Raw genomic sequence first — 19,933 nt, forward strand, 5'->3', positions numbered from 1 at the left:
GGTCGTGTTCTGTGCGGGTCAAAAAAGACGGTTGGACGTTTCTCCGGAGAGCTTTTGTCCGGTTAGCATTTGTCCGGTGAGCCTTTTTGTCCGGTTACCGTTCTGTCTTCCGTGAGGAGTGTGGATATCCCTTTAAAGGGGGGGGGGGGGGGGGGCATCGAATCTGATTTAGTGCTGCTAAGTCTCGCACGACCTTTGAGAGGGGCACAGCGGCACGCGGGGCACCTGGTCACGTGACACGTTCCCAACGCTGGATTGCATCGTAACGTCCGATTGTGGTTCATCGTGTCATGAAGCAAGACCCTCGGGGGGCGCACCGGCGGCGGCGGCGGCGGCGAGGAGCCGTCAAACGAAACCGAGGGACTCCCTTGCGTCAGCCTCGCCGCGAGCAGTAGCAGTTGGGGCTGTGACGTCACGGCTCCCGCCGGCCAATGGCAGCAGCCGTTGGCTCGTGCGCCGCGCCAAAAGAAAACTAGACGAGTGGCAGCTCTCTGATCCGTTCTCTCCCCGAGCGAGGTTGACCGCGGCGCTCAGACAGCTGTCTTGAACCATTCAAGGTGAGTGCCTTTCTGCGGCTCTGTTGAGCACGTGCCGGTCGGCTTCTACGCCGCCCGGTTCGTTTCTCGCGCGGGGGGCAGGGAGATTTAGAAGGCCGCTCCGACGACTTCGATAACAGAAAGTTTGAGTAGATCACTCCGATAACGATAACCGATACGCCGCCTCTGCGCAAACGTCGTGTCGTCATCGGGTACTGTTATCGGGGAAACGCGCGCTAAGCCCCAACGAATCCGATTTGCCGATAATCCGCACAGATCCACTCTTCGCATACTAATCCGCTTTGCGCGCGCGACTATACGGGCCGCAGGTTCAGGTACTGATAATAGTAACAATGTTAATGCGTGCCAGGCTAATGAAGGGCCTTGTCCCAACGGGGGACTTGGAATAATTTAGATCACCTGGAAATATTTTTACGTGAAACCAAAAATCCCAGTTCGGCGCGCCTTCTCTACATAAGCCTCCGTCAAGTTACTGATACCGCGGCGTGATATTTTTCTATAAAGAATATATTTTTTAATGCGATAACATTCTTTAGCTTCCCTTCCCTTCCCCCCCCCCCCCCTCCCCCCCGGTTTCGCGGACCTTTTTGGCCTTCTCCTTTTCAGTTTCCCCGCTAAATTTGGCGGGAAAATTGGTGTCAAGTGACCTGACGTCACGGGACCTGAAGACAAATGCAGGTTCCCCGCTAAATTTAGCGGAAAAAGTTTCGTCACGTGACCCATACACCAGTTCGGGTTCCCCACTAACTTTAGCGGAAATATTTACCTCACGTGACCTATGCACCGATTCAGTTTCCCCGCTAAATTTAGCAGAAAAATTAGCGTCACGACCCATGCACCAATTCAGTTTCCCCCGTTAACTTTGGCGGGAAAATTGAATTCACACACACACACACAAAAAGTGTTTACTAAAAATGTTTGTCGTCGTATTAACAGTCAGCTGAGTCTCACGACGAATGCTATCGCAATTCATAGACAACCCACAATAGTGGTTTCTGCGGCCATTTTTTCTTGTGTTCTGTGAGCACCTTGCTAGTTGTACGCAATGAGCGGTGATACCGCCTCCCTCGTCACTGATCTCATCTCGTAAGAGAGAAAAAAATGGTAAGCTTTTTTTTTAGTTTATTTGCAATTCCTTTTGCGGCTCGTTGTCAATGCGGTTGTATTTCATTGCGCACAAACGCCGCACTCGAATCCCCGACACGCGCTCCCGTTGCAGGCGGATCGCGCGCTTACGCCCAACTTCCTCTTCCTTGCATCTTGCTCGCAATTACCACGTCTGCCCCCCCCCCCCCCCCCCCCCCCCACACACACACACACGCAATATACTGTAAAAGACTTAATTTTCGCGAATATTGCGTATCGCCTACAATTCGCGAAAAATAGGTCCCGCAAACAATTCCGGAAAAATGTAAACACATTGGAATCTATATTGAGATCCCACCAAATCGCGAAAATTAGAACCCGCGAATAATTCCAGAACTTCAGCTTTGTCCTAAATCGCGAAGTATTGAGTCCGCGAAAAATAAGTCGTTTACAATAAGTATAAACGACGCATTGCCGAGCGCCGAGTGTCCGCCCAGATGTAGCCCCAGTGGTCCGGAACAGATGCCAAAGTTACGGAGTTTTCAATGTTATGTTATTCAAAAGTTATGTGAATTTCGTTTTCTCTGAAACTTTTAACGGAATTTTGGGGTCCGTTTCCGAAATGGTCTGAGCCATTCAGTATTTCAATGGCTACACTATTTACCCATTGAAGATTTCTGAAAATAGTTGGTAACTCTTTGAATAAGATAATGGTTTGTTCTGAAACTTTGACATCTGGTTTAAGCGGCTAGAGCTACGTTTGGGCAAAACTAAACTGTCCCTTCTACGTTTTGATGTTGCTTCTCAACCCAAGTCTCAGGTTAATTCAACATGGTGAATATTCACCAGCTCGCCTGCACCCTTACGATTTTTTTTATGGTAATGCATTTTTTTTTTGGTGTGTGTGTGTGTGTAAGGGGGGGGGGGGGGGGGGACTGTCGATCAAAGTTTTGCTAAGAGTCAGAACTATCTTTCTGACTCTTTACTGTTCGACGTTGTCAAGCAGGCGGCCAGTAGCCAGGCATTTTTTTCGGGGGGGGGGGGGGGGGGGGGGGGGGGGGTGCGGTAGCTGACGGCCCCCAAAACAAATACACAGGATGGCGCCACGGGGTCGTAAAAAACAAGAAAGAAAAAGAGATAGCGCTTCGCTTGACATCTCTAAATCCGCGCTTCGTTTCGGCCGAGGACCATCCATGACCGCTGTACGAATTTCCGCTCACCAAGAGCTGGCGTCCGAGCTTCGATCCATTGCGCGGCGTGCTCAACAAAAATATTTACACCCTTAAGAGTGTGGATAGGGTGTTTTACTGGCATACACCGATGGCTGCACTGTCATGGCTACAACGTTCCAGCACCCTCATTTGGAATAATACACCTTTAGGAATGATCGAATGTAACTCCGAGTAAGAGTGTTAGCCCTGGGTGTACTGCAGCACCCGATGCTCCGGACTCTGCAAACGGCAGGCCGGCCCTGCACACTAGAATGTTTCACACCTTTGAGGGTGCAGATCCGCTTGTCCCACAGCTAACACCCTTAAGTTGTAACTGCAGCACCCCAAGGGTGGTGTTGTCGTAACCTCCTTAATGATGTAAAATCTAATAGCTGATTCTGATTCTCACCTTGATTGATGTAAAATCTAATATCTCAAGTACGCGTTGCCGCAACACGCCAAAGAGAGTGTTGTTTTAACACCGATAGGCTGTTATCCCGAGAGAAACTGATTCTCAGCCGAATGGTGTAAAGTCTAACCCCTCAACGACGTGTTACCGCAACATTCCGAGGAGGCTTTTGGTGTAGCACGCCTAGGGTGTTGGTCCCGGTACAAGCTGATTCGCACCATCAGGGGCGTAAGATCAGTGTCGCCCGGCCCACTGCTCCTAACAGCAAAAGATGAGTGCGCGTAAAGCGAACGGCGCCGAGGCGCGCACCAAAGCCGTAAGCGAAGGTACCAGAAAGAATGAGAGAAAACTGCATCAAAAGAAAGCCATATCAAATCGCTCGTTCTCTCGTCTTATTATTTGTTGTACATTGTTATCAGCAGCATCGCGATTGATAGTCCCCTGTTTCGTGTCCGTGTAACTATGTTAAAATTCCTTCGCGCTATCACGTATGAGAGTATACGACAGTGTCCTGCGTCCTAACTATTGCATATTATCAGACCTATAGTATCCTTATAAGCCTTCTGCCTCTGTGAACATGTCAAACTTCGTACGCGCTTTGATTTATGTCCGGTGAGTTTTCTGCGTCACAATTATTTCGTAATGTTTTATAATTAGCAACACATTGAGTTTAAAGATATAGTATATGGCATATGCATGTATTCATCTACCTTAAGTTATTTCTTTTTGTTTGCTCTACTTTAAAGTTTTGCATTTACATATACAGTACTCATTCGGGTTGATTGATCGAGTATTTCCTATAGTTTATATAGAAACCTAATCCCGCCCGTGCGCCAGAACGTATGGAGAGACCTCTGAACTCCGAGAGGCGGACGTTCCTCACGTCGTCGCCTTGCCCCGAGCCAACCCTTTTCGACGTGCACGAGCAGCTCCGCTTCCACGAAGTCGCGAGGGCGCGGCAATTACGGGCGAGTGCAGCCGTGGAAAGCGTTCCCGACGATCTCTGTGCCCCGGAGCACGGTGCTGCCCCTCCCGAAGAACCATTAGCGTCGAGGAGACCGTCTGGTCGCGACGCTCAGGAACAACTGGAAGGCCGTGCATGATGCATGCACTCGGCCGGTGATGTCGGGGAAGGGGTGACTGTGGCAAAGGTGCGGTGTCAGGCAGTGGTTTACTCCGGTATATGAACTGCGCATGCATGTGGGAGTCTTCTGCGGTAGCGGATGCGTATAGTTCGTACACCGGAGGGTTCGCCATACAGTAACGGTTGTGCAGAAACGGTTCCCTAGAACTCTCTATTATCGGTACGCGGTTCCACTGTCTACGAATCCACAGCCTATAGCACGCGCATTGTCGTCGCTTCGGAGAGTGAGCCAATCAACGCACGAACGCTGAAAATGACACCGCGCTGTCAGAGAGCCGTTTCAGGAATGGTCTACATGATGACCATATATATAGAGCCTAACGGGTGGAGTACGTATGTCAGCCGCAAAGATGCTTCGTTAAGATAGCAATCATTGGCGCAGTCGGACGGAAGCATGCGCGAGCCCTCGTGCAAAGCATTTGTCGCTTTGACAGCTATAGCTTTATGAAAATTCAAAAGCGCAAACACCAAGGAAAAGAAGACGGGAGAGGACAGAGCGCTCTGTCCTGTCCCCTTTTCTTTTCCTTGGTGTTTGCGCTTTTGAATTTTTATACAATGTGTAGCCAACTAGCCCAACAGTTAATTTTGATTCAATAGCGTTATGAGCCGGTGGTGGCGCAGCCGCTTGTTCCCAGTGCGACTTACGAGTGTCACGTGATTTTCTAGGACCCCCCACACCACCGCAGAAGAGAGAGAGTTGTTTGTCCATTGGCTGCCTGCCTCTGCAAGCCCAAAAGATAAACAAAAAGTGTAGTTGATTAATGTTGATAACGGCCTAATATAGCCTCAAATGTGGCTGTCCCCCTACAGTCAGTTCTTTCAGTTGCTTCCCCCCCCCCCCCCCCCCCCCTCCCTCATTAGATATCGTTCTCTTATCCTCGTTAATTGTATCTGGGGGCTCCGAGCACGCGCGGAACAAAAGCTCGCGCTGCAGAACCTATCCGGAGAGCAAGTTCGCGTCTGCTTCTTTTTGCAGGGGTTGTGATAACGCCAGAACGACGGCACGCTCTGATTGGCTCTGATTGAAGGATAGAGAGCAGACCTCCAGGCAGCTTGCCTTTCAGGTCTACCCACTATCCTTCAATCAGAGCCAATCGGAGCTCGACACCTTTCTGACGTCACCACAACACCTGCAAAAGAAGCAGACGAGCTTGCGCTTTACATATGGATCAGGAGCTTGTTCCTCCGACCCCTGTCCGTTAGGATGGGGATGAGCATCGTCCGTGCGTGCGGCCTGCGGAGTGTATTGCACTGGCAATACTTCTCATCTACTGCGAAAACACCGAACGTCCAATGAGGCTCACTAACGTAGCGTTCTATAAACACTACATGGTATATAGCGACACTCGCCTTCTGAGATTCGTACATGGCTCGCCCTGCGGTGGTTCTTTTGGCTGCGTTTCGTTCAGGTACCTTCTTGGCATCCTCGTCAATTCTTCTCGGCTAAGCGCACCGCCGGACTGCCGCAACTCTTTCTGCCATGACATGCTCAGGGAGAGAAACAACAAACCATAGCATCGTTGCGTGCTTCTATTCTGGTTTGTGGCGGGGCCTGACAGACAACATTCGCGCCGAAGCTGAGTTCCCTTTGTCCGGGGCCCGGTTTCCCGATCGCTAATGTACCTTGGAACGGGAATAATTTCTTTTCTCTCCGAGGACAACCTCGCCGACGGTCTCCAAGATCGTATAACGACCGGGCACCGAACCGTTGATCGGTCTGGAGATCGCCCTAATGAGGGTGCTAAGTGTTATAATGGGCTTTTTCGTAGGAAGTACTTGGCGTTGCTCTACTACGTTCATCCGTAAGCTGATTTAGTGGTGTAGTCAGGAATTTTGATCGGCGAAAGGGGGTTGGGGCTGAAGCTCTATAAGTCTCCTTCCTGGCTACGCCACTGGAGTGTGATCACGTGGCGAAAACTATAGACGCCCGATTGGTCCAGCTAGTGCGTAGCTTCTGCCACACTGCGAGCTTAGGGGCGAACGGATTAGAGGGGGAGGAGGAGGAGAACAACTTTATTAAAAGCCAAAAACTACGGAGCTCGTGCCGTCACTTCGGACACCGACTGACTATACACGCCCGCAAGGCCCGCAATGCACGTTCTGCGAAAATCTCTGACTAATCGTCGCTAGCCGGTGCTCTGAGGGCGTCGCTGCGCCAAGCGCAAGGACTCCTTCGGCAAATGCATTCGATTCTACCGCTATAGCCCCGCGTCATTAGCGGCAACTGGTTTGCGAGTTCTGCTTTTGACGTGCCAAGTGTGTTTGATCGAAGGTCAAATGTCCGCCGATCGACTGCCGCATGGTGCGGTTTGAATAATAATGGCTCTTTTGGTGTTGCGTCGGGCTGCATGCAGAACGCCGACGCGACGAGGAGCCGTCGACGCGTGCCGCGTGCCAACGTAGCAGTCGTGGGGTTACAGAACAACATCACGTGCAGGCGTTGCTGTTGTCCCGTGGCTCTTGACCTTGAACAACCGGTGCTTCCGCGATGGGAAAGGGTCTTTGGCCCGTTCTCAAAGGCTTCGTCGAACGGCGTGCAGGGCGCTTTACAGAGCGTCTCCGGGCAACGCGTATCGTTTTTCCTTATCCTTTTATGTTTGTTTGAACTTGCGACAACACGACGTCTGCCTTTTCCGAGCTCTCATTTTGAAGTCGATGGGACGGTTTCCTAACCTCGCCGCGTAGGCTTCGATTCGGGATTTAGTAGATCGATACGACAACTCCGATAACCATCCCGATGACGATATGATGCTCGCGCAGAGGCGCCGGCGGAATGGAGAATTTTAGTAAATCGTCCCGATGACTCCGATAGTGATACCCAGACTTCTTCCGCCGCATCTGCGCGCCCATCGTATCGGGTATCGTTATCGGGGGTATTGCAACGATCTACTAAACCTCTCTGGCATCGAGTATCGTTATCGGAGATATCGGAAGCATCTGCTAAAACTCCCTATTGGGAGCTCCCGGCGGAGGCGACGGTCACGCCACCCAGTGGCAAAGACGCGACTTTTTGAAACGGGGAGTTCGCGCGTTTCGCGCCCGCCGAAATGTGCTGCAAAAATGACCGTGGCACCGGGACTTCTGAAAGGGTTAGAGTAACTTCATACAAAACACACGCTTTACTTGAGTTGTGACATGTCAGCCATTTTCCCGCCCAATCGTTTTATTTCTTATGTATTTTGAAGTGCACGCCAACCGCTGTCACTCAGCTCGAGCGCGTAGCCTTGGCTAAGGCTTGGACGCCAATTTTACTTCACAAGTCACGCGCTGAGTGCACCATCCACTAACCTACATATATTGTAGTAGGCTGGATCGCGGATCTAGACTTGTCTTCCTGGTGTCGAGTGGCACCACCGGGAGCCATCACTTGACATCATTCAATGCAAGGGACTCTATGGGAAAAACGAGGAAAAAGTGCCGTTTCCCCGTTTCTAAGTTGTTGCCGGCACTGAAACATTTTGGCTGCTTTTTAGGAAGCCTGCCAAATAGCTTGCGAACAAACATTAAAACTGACACCCTCACAGTTAATAAATAAATGTTTTGTGGTCGAGAGTGACTCCGCTGGGCGAAACATGTAGTGCAGCTCAGTCAGATAAGAGGTGGCGGTTTCGATGAGTTGGGTTGAGCAGACGACAAGCTTGAAGACTTTGCTACGCGGAATTCGCTCACTCCCGGAAAGCCGCTGTTAACGTGGAACTCGTTCGACATTCATCAACTTCTGGGCTTCCCCGAGGACGGTCTTAATGACGGCAAGTTTCTTTGTTTACTCCACGACGAGAGCAAGCTTGCCAGCTCAGCCGTGGGCGCTCCGGCACGTTTGATATATTAATGGACGTTCGAACGCTCGACAAATACCGATTCGATCTCCAAACAGCCGATATTATGATCGCAGCACATCATAAAATACTCGCCTTTGAGCACCGCGTAGAAGCTCCAATATTCCAACTTTTGCGTGTTTCTCCCACCGCGATTCAGCCTACTGCAATAGAGATCAGTGGCACCAGCGCATCACGAGCTGGCCCACTCAATGCAACAATTGTTTACACTCTGAGACAGAAGGCAGCATATAGAAAGTGTCTATGTGCCGAAGCTTTTCTTTGACGCCGACATGTTGCCCAACAATTACGTTTCCTGCCCGCGCCGCAGTTCGGCGGCCACGATGGGCAAGCGGCTTCCCTGGCGGCGATGGGCGCCGGCGCTGTGTCTGGCGATCTGCCTGTTGTGTGTGGTGCAGCTGTGGTCCACATTCTCGTGGACCAGACATCGTGGCCTGCGGCCGAGGCTCGCTGGCGACGTGCTGGTGCGTGGACGCACCTACCAGGTGCACCTGCGAGAGCCGCTGCATGCGCACCACTTGCGCGTGCACGAAGAGCGGGTGCGGGCCAACAGACTCGCCAAACCGCACCTGGTCGCCCGCAGGCAGATACTCGGTGAGTCGTCCGTGCGGATACTGACGTCCACCCTGTCCACGCCTCTCGTCCACCACAAAAAAAAAAAAAAAAAAAAAAAGATTGTGTGCGGTTATGCGCAATTAGAGGTGGCTGCTGGCATTCGAAAGAGTTATGTGAATGCTGCCTTTGTAGATCTCTTTGATCCATGTGCGCGAATTAAACTTTCACCAAAAGGGCCTTGAACCTTGTTTTACAAATACGTTGACGTCAACATATATCATATGTGTGACTTGAAGCATCGTGTATGCCAGCCAGAGTTTAAAAAAAAAATCTTTTGCGAAGGTTTAATTTATGAGGGGCGTCAGAATACCATGCTTGTGTGCTTTACCATCCCAAAAGGCCAAATGTGGAAATGTATGTCCGTTTGCGTCATGTCTGGTCGGGATACTCAATGAAATGGGAAGCACGGCCATCGGTCGAACAGGGCTCGAGGCCTTGGGTGTCTAGAATGCTCACTGCTTCGCATCTCCATCATTGGGGATTCCATCCAACCTCCGTCAGCAGTCCACATTCGATGCGCTGTTCGCAGCATTCGACCAATTTACATCCCTATCTTCAATGGCCAATGGCTCGAAATTATTCAATTGTCGGACATGGCCCGCCAAATTCAGGCGATTGATTAACATGTTCTATGCAGTTTTTACTAAGAATTGTTTACACATCTAAAATCGCTCGCTGAGAAGCGTATGACGCATTATGCGCATCTGGGTCCGCAAAATTACAAATAGAAACGGTACGTTGTCATAGCAGGTATATACCTAATTTTTTGGGGACGCTGATGTTTCAACGACTTACTAGGTTTAGACTTTGACCGCGAGGGGGTCTCGCGCGTTTCGCGTCGACCGGATGAAAAAACAGGGATTTAATTGAAACGACTCTGGCAGCCAGCCATCCCTTCTTCCGGCCAGTTATTTTGAGGAAACGTTTGTTTACTGGTTTACAAGATTGAAAAAAAAAAAAGGAATCAACTTGGAACAAATATGAGACCAGTGCGCACAGAACACATTGGAACCGACAAGATAGACGGAGTCGCTCCCCTTAGTGTTTATACTACACACGTAAGAGGTTCTCGAATTTCGTTTTCCAATTTTCAATTTGATGAGACATTCCGCAACCCAGTGAAACACCCGCTGTCCCCCAATGCGCCTCCAGAATGCGCGGTCCCTCACAGTGGCACCGTTTTGCAGAGGTGTCCAGTGGCGCCACCACGTCGGACTTTCTGGGCAGGGACCAGCAGGACGCCTGGCCTAACGTCACCTGCACCACGTGCTCGCTCGTCGGTTTCTCTGGTAAACACCTTGCACTTCTATAGGTTGAAAAAGGGTTCGTAGAACGAGGGCACCTTACTTTAAACGGCCAAAACAGAAACACATTTGTAAATAAAACGGCATTTTTTTTTTTTATTGTAAGACATCTTTTGGGAGCTAAAACATGTACCGAGACGTCGTCTTAGTGCCACTATCTTTGGTAGACGCACTCCTTATGAGGCTCCAAGCAGTTTTATTGCCTTCACGTGACGAGTTTATGCTTTGGATGCATGGAGGGCTTTTTGGCGACACGCAGCGCAGCTAACTGCGTTCTGCTTGCAGGACACCTTCTCCAGTCCGGCTTGGGGTCGGCTGTGGACGGCTCGGACTGCGTCATCCGGCTGGGCTTGGCTCCTAGTCGGGGCTACGACGCCGACGTAGGGCAGAAAACAACCTTCAGGCTGATCGACGCTGCCTCGTGAGCATTTCTTATCTGTTCGTGGACCGCTGGATGCGTAGGTGGATGCCAGAGCCTGGTGGATGCATACGGCAGAGGCCTTGAAATCGGGCGCTGGCTTGCGCCACCTAGTTAGCGTCCCGGAAACTTGCCTCAGCGGAGGAAGGATGGACAGAAAAACTGGCAGATATAAGGAAGAATGAACTGTCTGACGGGCTCAGCAACGATTGACCTGGATTGCTATTGAAAGGAACAACTTCCTTCCTGGAATGCACTGAGAAAATAAAAAAAAATAAAAAATAACGCTGTAGGCGAAATGAGTCCGGAGAATAAAGAGGGGAAAGTGCTGGCTATTCTTGGTTGCACCGTAACTGAAACCAGAATCGACGGTATCCGAGCCAGTGGGGAAAACGAGTAGTGCCGAAAACGTCGCGGCGTTCCTCCTCGCGTTTGGTGCTGGTATTATTGCCGGTTAACCAAATGATTCGCACTGCGCACCTCACGATTTTATCCTTCGTCTAGTGTTTCTTCCAGCTTTTTTCCGTGCTCAGGTGTAACGTGAAAATATTCCCTTAGCGAAATACCGCTGTCATAATAATTTTTGTGGTGCATCGCAGTTTTGGTGTAGCACGTTGCAACAATGTTTTCAAACGCTCCAAAAAAAAAAACAAAAAAAAAACGAAAAAATTTGGTGTGTGTGTGTGTATAGGGGGGGGGGGGTGTTATATCGACAGTTCTAGTACGTACCTTTTCTTAGCCGCTTTCAGTACCTTCGTGTACTTTAATACTTTTATTGAAAGCCTCACAAACTTCTTGGCGAGACTCGAATCGAAACCCATATAGAGTGTTCCATATGAGCAATGTTCGAGAGCCGAGAAAGTGGAGGTCAATCACCGAATGGCTCATGCGAGGAATAAGAGAGCCGAGAAAGTGGAGGTTAGTCAACGAATGGCTCATGTGAGAAATGAGTGTTTAGTTATGTCATGCAAAACATGCAAAACATTGTCTCGTAAGACTATCGCGCCGCGATTGGTCAAACACGCACCTCACTTTTTTCAAGACGCGCCGCAGTCCTGAGATTTGAAATAAGTACTCACCGTTTTGAACTTTTTTTATTTTAAATTATAAATATTATGTATCGTTCATATCCTATACAATTAACTACTATGTCCCGTAGTGACCTTGCAGATAAATTCTCGGGGACGTTGAAACATTATAGACCCGGGAAAAAAAAAGTTCGATCCTTTAAAATTGACTTTATTAAAAGCTGAATAATAAATGAGCAACTAGAAATAAAGGTACTTTGACGACATTAAATCATAGATCATTAATTCCTCTTTAATTTGACATTAACTTCACATTTGTACAGCACGCACAGATAAGCTTATTAGCTATAAAAAGTAGCATAACGACATGAATTGTGGGGTTACCGATTAAAAGGAACCCTGATATAACTTTCGAACATTTTTTCTAAACGGTAACCTCAATAAGTCTCGATTGTTTATGCAGCGGCATTCCAGACGTGTGGCTGTGACGAAAATCGGTGAGCTTTAGTAAGTTGTGTTGACGTGATCGGTTCGCCTCCGAACGATTCACCGCCGCCACTGCGCTTGCGCGCGCGAATCGTTCAGGACACGGAAAAAATAAAGGTTTAGTGTGTCGTTTCGAGGAGACAGGGTTGTTCCGGAAAAAAGTTTGGTAAGAGTTAGGTAGAACATATTACGATTCGTGGCACATGACGAGAGTGAACTCTGCACGCATGCCCGGCTGCTCCGGCGATTCGGTCGGCGACGAACCGTATGCCTCAAAACGACTCACCAGAACACCCTATATCAACGGCATGAGCCAATGAAAGAGCCGGCAATGCTCCAAACTCCGGTCATTCTTAGACGGTTCTGCGATTTCTGTGTCACCCCGCTTATTGGCCGGGAACGCGAAACACGAACGTTAATCGACGGATTAATTGGTTAGCGAGTGCAAACCAAGCAGTGACGCATGCCTTCGAGGCGGGTTCAACCGTGGTGTTTGAAGTGCTAGACGATTTTGGGAGGGGAGAAGTAGAAAAGCCAGCTCCTATTTTCGATGATTTACAGCAAAAAACAGAATTTCTGGTACCATATCCCCATTCGCTAGCTTTCTTGTGCACTGCTAACCGATGACACGCAGTCTGTAGGTCAGATGCGAACCCGGTATCGTTTCACGGTCTCTTCAACTCGCGTCTGTTGCGAATGCCCAACCGTTTCCTGAATCGGCACCGTGCAGCAGCTGCTCAGTAACAACGCGCAGTTGGCATCGTTGGAGCACGGCATTTAGTCCGCGTGTACATAGCATTAGCTCACATTCGTAAAAAGAACAGAATACTGCCAGGTGTTTTCCTCTGACAGCTTGTTATCCTGTTCTCATTGTTGTTAACTTCTCTTTATTTTTCCCCAAATCGCCTTCAGAGAAAGAAGTCAAATGATAAACTATTGTGATCAACTTTTGTTTTTGTAGATTTTTTGCGGCATAGGTTGATTTCCCGGCTCTGCTGTCATTACGCTGTACGAAAACGGGTTGTATTTCTGTCCGAGCTGTCCGGCGACAGGCCATGCTCACGCCCGAGTGCGCGTCGCAGGTTGCACGAGGCGCAGCGCAAGCGGCACGCCACGAGTGCTCTGGGACCGGGCAGGCTGGTGGTGTTTGGGACGGCCCGACCGGACCGCTGGAACCCCAAGAAACTGCCGGGGCACGTGCAGCTGCTCCGGCTCAAACGTGCTGCTGAGCACAGGGCGGCCGCTAGCCTCGCCCAGTCGGCGCTCAGCCTCGGGTAGGTATAGACATTTTCCACAGGGGCGCCGCCATCTTGAATTGTCGTCACTTCCAGTATGGGCGACGACAAAATATAGTAAAACGTTTCAACCTGTAACCAGTAAAAAAATAGAGGGGAGCCAAAACGAGAATGTGTGACGGTTAGGCTTATATCTTAAATGTGTTCTATTGGCGTGGCGACGGCAAAGTAACGTTTTCGCCCATACTGGAAGTGACGACAATTCAAGATGGCGGCGCCCTTGTGGAAAAGGTCTATAGGCACGCCTAGAAGCCCGAAGTAAAGGCACGCGAGGTAATGCAACAAGACGCTTCGGTGGCGCTCTCTCGTGGTTCCTACCCGTGATATCGTGCCATTTGGATTGTCGGTTGCGAACAAGCTGGAGTTATGTTAAAAGGGCAATTCCACTCAACAAGTCGGCCCTATAGATATGGCTGATATCGCTTCAGGGGTTCAAAATACGGTCATATGTAATATATCACGTCAAAGCGACGCTGCATTCCCGATTAAAACCAATATTACAAATGTTCTACCGGCTGGGTTAGCGGCCCGACAGCGGTTGAGCAACGCTGGCACCGGATGAGCAAGTGGAGCAACATTGCGAAATGACGTACCTATGCTCTAGTACGGACGCCGCGGACGCCTCGTTTCCCGTGGCGTTCTTCGATTCTGCTGACGGCAAGAGGTGCTTACCGCATTATCCTGTGTTCTCCAATTTTTATTGGCGTCCTGGCAGTTCATGTAACTCCAACGTAGCTTCCGCGACCGCGCGGAAGAGAGCGAAGCGGTGCTGCTCGTTCACGCGCTTGTCATGGAGCCGGAGAGACTCGCCGGACTCGCGTTGGGCAATGTCGAGCACGACTTGTAGTACTGTGGGGTTGCCCCAACAATCCGCGGCGCGAAACCCGGAGCTGCGGTTCCACCAGTTTCCAAGAGACCGAAGAAAAAAAAAAAGCACAAGGTGTTGGTCGGTGCCACTCGCCGGATATACTTCGGAAGACCGTGGACTCCGAGCTCCAACGCGAAGCTCTCCTCCCAGCACTTTACGCCAGACAGCAGCTACACACGGGATCTGCCGCTGCCGACTTTTGCGGGTTTCTCCACGAAACACGCGTCTTTGAGGAACGACGCGGTGCCGTCGCTGTTCGCGTACCGTCCGCCGGCTGCTGCAGCACGAGCGGCCGGTTGCAGCAGGTCGCAGCAGCTCTAACTATAGCGTACACATAAAAGCACCTTAGCTTTAACAACTTATACCGCTTGTGGATACCACCTGTTCATCTTTCTCCCATTATTTCTTTTTCTCTAGGTCCGCGAGCAAGAAGCAAATACAGTCACGTTACGCCGGCACTGACCGCCTCATATTGTTTATAGCAGTCGGATTCGCTTCTCGGCCCGGCAAATTTATAAATACACACCAAAACTGACTACATTTGGTGCATATTTACAAAGTGCAGCGGTAGAAAAGAAAATGTGCAACTTACCTTCTGTTTTCAAACTCCACGTGCGACTGAGCCGACCGTGTCCGTGCGTCTGCTCAGGAGCGCGGGACGAGATCTACGTCATGCCGTCGACGCGCAGCTGATTATCAGTGTTGCCAAACTGCTCGAGCCGGTATAGTTTCAGTTTCGCCGTGCCGCCGGAACGAAACTTGGATACGCGATATCTACAAAACTATACACGCTACCGAAAAATAAATGAAATCTCGTGATTCAGGGTTGCCGATTTCGACTAAACAGATCATAACCCCAAAAATCGTAAAAATGGAACGGAGTTGCAAAACCACAAGCGTTGAAGTTAACAGTCTGATATGTTACACTTTTATTTCCGTCGATAAAAGCAGAATTATTATACCATATTCAGACAATCGTGAAGGTCGCTTTGTAGCAGCTGTGCATGGGCGCCGCGATAACCGACCTTCAGTATTTGTTTCCTCTTATTCCGTTCGCCTCACTTCATCATTGCCACAGCTGGACAGGTTAGTGCCACTTTAGGTGCTACTGTGTCCACCTCCCTATAGGCCTCAGTGGAGGCTCATCAACGCCCGCTTCAGTGCCTCGGCGTTTCGGTAAGAGAAGGTCGGCAATGGGCGGCTCGATTTGGCGCGTGCTTAAAGCGTCTATAAGGGAACTTTATCTGCGGTGGCGAATCGGCTCGCGATCTTCTGCACATGGCGTGTCCTCGCGACGCCAGAGCATGGTTTGTTTCTACAATCACAAAGGGATCTACGGTAAAGGTATCTTTAAGTTCGCCATGTTAATGGGTTACTAATTCGAAGGGGATAATAATCTCACTAAAAACGTAATATACTCCGTTTTGCGCTCGTGCAGTGCTAGCATAGTTCAGGGCCACGTGCTCGCGCTTGTAGCTTCGGCCTCGCTTTCATGCGCTTAATTAAGGTGAAACAGTATAGTGAGTGCTTGGCCCAATCTGAAAGGCCGTTCGTAGCGACGCTTTTGGTCGCGTTCGTCGCAGATATCCGGGAACAGCTTTTCTGTGCGTCGTTCTCAAGTATAGCGTAGTTTTCACAGTACTGTGGCATCCAATGCTGCGCGAGAGCTTCATCTTGCATCTCGCCATAGACTCTATATACCGACAAAGCCTGGCAGATCGCCACGAGAAGCGGCCGCCGAAATGGAAAAAGTGGAGCGGCAGACAAGGGATGAGAGGAGAGCCACGTGACTGGCGCCCCGCTGCGGCGAGACGCAGAAACGCACTTCCTCCGAGCGAACAAGTGTGTTTCGTGTTCTCGCCGCTGCAAAAGATGCGCGCTGACGTCCGGGTTCCCCGAGAAATGGCTCTTATTTGATGCTCTGTGCTACCATATCCCCGTGCTCCAAATCTGCCACCGGGCACTCTATGGCTGTGTCGTCGAACTGCCAGGCTTTGCGAGTATAGAGGAGGCTATGATCTCGCTCGCACGCGCTATCGTGTGAAGGGAACGCCAAAAGGACGTACGCACTCTCCCAAGGCTTCGCCAACGCTACACTGTAACAACGTTGCGGAAACTCTGCTAGCAGAAACTCAACGTCGCTGAATAGAGATTTCACTCGAGGGACATCCACGTTGGGGCGGCGAGAGGACTATGCGTGGGTGAAGGCGCGCAGGTGCCAAATCAGGGTATCTTTATGGTACAACCTACGGTGAACCTCCCTGACAATCTGTCCGTGTAGGAGTGGAGGCGTCCTTCGTTGACTGGCTGATTTATTTATTTATTTATTCTGTTTGAATGGCGGAAGGGCCACAAAAGCCATAGAGCGCCAAGAGGTGGGGTGACGTTGAAGGACGCGAGGACCACGTGTTCGCGCTGGGAGTAGACACAGCGTGTGGCCTTCGAGAAATAATTAAACAATGACTGTACATTAAAATGACCGATCACTGTGCACTGCGACGCGACTGACTGAAGGTACTGTAGTGCGACAGTCCCGCCGGGACGCCATGTCCACCGTCCTCGGGAAGGGACAGGGCGTCGCCAGGGCGCACAGGAATGTGAGGCCTTCCGCTGGCTCATCTCACCGTGCACTACAATTCTGAAGCCGAGACATGATCACCTTTCCGTCCGGTGACCCAACAAAATAGCGCATAAACGGCAGTACTCTCGCGCGCTTTCGAATTAAAAGTTGAGAGACTCATTTGTCGGCCACATGTGTCGTCCACAGGTACGCGCTGTCCGGCACCGAGGCGTCCGGCCTCTGGCACGCCGTGCGACTCGTCGACAACGTTGGCTGCTCCAGCGTCCGTATCTTCGGAGTCCCAGACCCAAAAGCTTGCAAGTACGTCAATTTGTCGCTTTTTTGGTACCCACGGGGAGCTGTACCGCCTCGAGGCTGACTCAAAGTGCATTGAAGAAGCGTCCTCCGGTCGTGCAGGGAATCTCCCTGGTTAATGCTGCCTTCTCACTTTCGGGCCTCAATAGCATTTCTTGGTGGCTAGGGTGTTGAAGTCTTCTCCAGCAGCCCAGAAGTGTTAGATAGATTTTCCCTAACTCCTCTGTTTGCCTGGTGTTCGTCTTGTCACTGTGGGGTGTTGGAGAGCAAGACTCTCTATCTCTTCGGTGTGGCTAGTGTTGCAGGGTCTTTTCACTTCGTGAGTGTTCGCGAATCTTGTTCCCTGACACCCCAGAGGTGTTAGAGGGTGAGCCTCTCTAACTCTTCTGAGTGGCTAGGGTGTTAGTCCTCTCTCTGAGGGGTGTTAGATAATCTCACTCTCCTACTCCCGGAGGTGTTAGGGTGAGCCTCTTTAACACTTCTGTGTGGTTTGGGTGTTGGGGTATTATCACTGTGGGGTGTTAGCACACCCCTCTCCAACACCCCTGGGTGTCTAGGGTGTTAGTCTTCTCGCTATAAGGTGTTCTTTAACTTCCCTGGGTGGCTAGGCTATTAGAGTTCTCTCTGTGTAGGGTGTTAGATAACTTTGCTCTCCAAAACCCTAGAGCTGTTAGAGAGTGAGCCTCCCTAACACCTCTGCGTGGCTAGGGTGTCGAAGTCTGTTCACTGTGCGGTGTTCTCTAACTCCTCTGGGTGACTAGGGTGTTAGAGACTTCTCACTCTGGGGTGCTAGAGAAGTGTTTGATGGACGGGAGGGGCCAACTGTGCGCAAATAATTTGTGCAGCCCGTTGGAGTTTTCATTTTTTCTTCTTCCGGTGCACTCGTTTCATCGAGCCGAGCCGTTGCAAGGCGTTCCCAATTACCCGCATATAACCTCTCGCTCTTCGTCCCAGGAGGCGCAAGGACGATCCGACCCGGTCCAACTACTGGGCCCCATGGTCAGCGGGCCAGTGCTCGGAAGGGCTGGACGCCGGCGCCAACCACGATCCCCGGCTGCCGGACCCGATGCAGCTGAGCCTGGCCGACCGGAGGGCCCTGGCCGGCTGGATATCCTCGCGGACTGTGCGCTTCGACGCGCCGCCGTGGCCCAGTGAACGGGGCTGAGGCCCCCGGCTCTGCAGCTCTAACAGTCGTGGGACGTTTCGGTAGTCCAGGATCTCTGAAAGTCGTCGGACTGCGGCGGCCCGCGAGTTCGGACAGCCGTGGGACTTTTCGGTAGTCCAGTATCTCTGAAAGTCGCCGGATTGCGGTGGCCCGGGAGTTCGGACAGTCGTGGGAGTTTGCGGTAGTCCAGGAGTTTTGTCACTCGTGGGACTTTGCTGTAGTCCAGGAGTGCGGACAGTTGTGGGACTTTGCGGCAGTCCTGGAACTCTGCCCCGTTGATTACCTGGAGCGGCTGGAGCGACTTTCATCCAAACGATGGACTCTTCTTTCTCCTTGGCTGCAGACCCCCCCGATATATGATGCACACTTTGGACCGAGCCTCGAGAGGCTTTGAGCTCCGTGTCGAAAACAAAGGACCCGTGAAGGAGGTGCTCGGGGGCCCAGCGCTCCCAGTCTGTGCGGCACCTGGTGTACAGTTTGCCAAATGCTGTGCACTGTGCAGACTCTGAGGTGCTGCACATTTCTTCCCGTCGCCTACATCCTCCAGTGCCAACGCCTATGCACCTTTGTTACACGTTAGCAGCTATGTCTCCTGGGCGCGCCGCCATCTTGCTACTGGTGTGTGCAGAGTGCCTGATAGCCAAGCCTTACCAAGGCTTGCTTGCAGTTGACAGACTGGTAACCTAACAAAGCGTTTCCACCCACGGCGGCTAGACTAGCCTTCGAAGCGTGGCTGCTTGGAAACCTGTATACTCTGCTCGAGCCATAGACAATGATGTTCTTCATGCTGTGCGTACACGGATGAAACGGAAAAGCACGATTGCTACAGCACACGGAGGAAGGGGGCCTTGGACGAGGGAAGCCGTTTTTGGACTCCGGCTTCCTCTCGACCAAGGGGGCGACATAAGATACCGGGGTTTGAGAAAACTGTGAAATGTTGAAAAGGTGTCATTTGTCGTTACGTGTGTCACACAACTGATTGGAATGCGTCATGCTGTCTTTTGACCAGTGCGCGTGTTTGTGTTTTGTTAGCCCATGGTTTTGACGTGTTTGCATTTATCTGTATTCTTGTATACATATATGTATATTAATGCAAGCGAAAGAGCGAAAAAAAAATCCACATTTTTCATTGAAATAGCGCCATTTTGCCGCGATATTTATTGTACAGTAACGAACGGGCCGTTTTCGGACTTAAGAGCACGTGGTGATCCCGATGGAATTGTCAGTTTGGATCATGGTCAGAGTGATTGGAAAATAGTAAACTACGCAACTACCCGCTCGAACTAAACACGTTTCCTAGATGTCGCACTGACATGGTGAAAATGCTATAGCAAGACCCATTAATGGAGAAAAAAAGTTTATTGGACGACAAAGTTTTCGTGGTGCCATCTACTCAAAGTGAACAGGCTGCCACAGGGACAGCTTAAAGAATGCACGATAAAGGGGAAGGGGCGTTCCTTTTGCAACAGGAAACGTTTTGGGAGACCCGCTGTGGACGTCACAACAGCCGAATCCATGCTCCCACGAGAATCAACGGAAGTGTCAAAGCGGGAGTACTACATAATTCAATCATCCTCAACAAGAACAGCGTGTTAGCAATAACTATCTCGTATGCTCAATAAACGACGCAGTACAT

The 19,933-nt window shown here is 50.7% G+C and overlaps 1 protein-coding gene across 1 annotated transcript; it reads left to right on the forward strand.

The window, feature by feature from the left end:
- The first annotated feature begins 330 nt into the window (after positions 1-330).
- LOC8050863 (alpha-N-acetylgalactosaminide alpha-2,6-sialyltransferase 5) lies at positions 331-19,305 on the forward strand. Its single transcript, XM_029987383.4, has 7 exons — positions 331-557; positions 8,554-8,837; positions 10,046-10,147; positions 10,448-10,583; positions 13,177-13,368; positions 17,025-17,138; positions 18,087-19,305. The coding sequence occupies exons 2-7, from the start codon at positions 8,567-8,569 to the stop codon at positions 18,295-18,297; spliced, it is 1,026 nt and encodes a 341-aa protein (XP_029843243.2). The 5' UTR covers positions 331-557; positions 8,554-8,566; the 3' UTR covers positions 18,298-19,305.
- The last annotated feature ends 628 nt before the right edge of the window (positions 19,306-19,933 follow it).

Source organism: Ixodes scapularis, unplaced genomic scaffold (assembly GCF_016920785.2).
Source record: "Ixodes scapularis isolate PalLabHiFi unplaced genomic scaffold, ASM1692078v2 PGA_scaffold6__148_contigs__length_123643588, whole genome shotgun sequence".
Lineage (NCBI taxonomy): Eukaryota > Metazoa > Arthropoda > Arachnida > Ixodida > Ixodidae > Ixodes > Ixodes scapularis.

Excerpts from the sequence above, each read along its gene's own strand:
- LOC8050863 (XM_029987383.4), top strand. The coding sequence starts at position 8,567 with ATGGGCAAGCGGCTTCCCTGGCGGCGATGGGCGCCGGCGCTGTGTCTG. Across the intron at positions 8,838-10,045 it reads CGCCCGCAGGCAGATACTCG|AGGTGTCCAGTGGCGCCACC; the intron begins GTGAGTCGTCCG and ends ACCGTTTTGCAG. Across the intron at positions 13,369-17,024 it reads CAGTCGGCGCTCAGCCTCGG|GTACGCGCTGTCCGGCACCG; the intron begins GTAGGTATAGAC and ends TGTCGTCCACAG.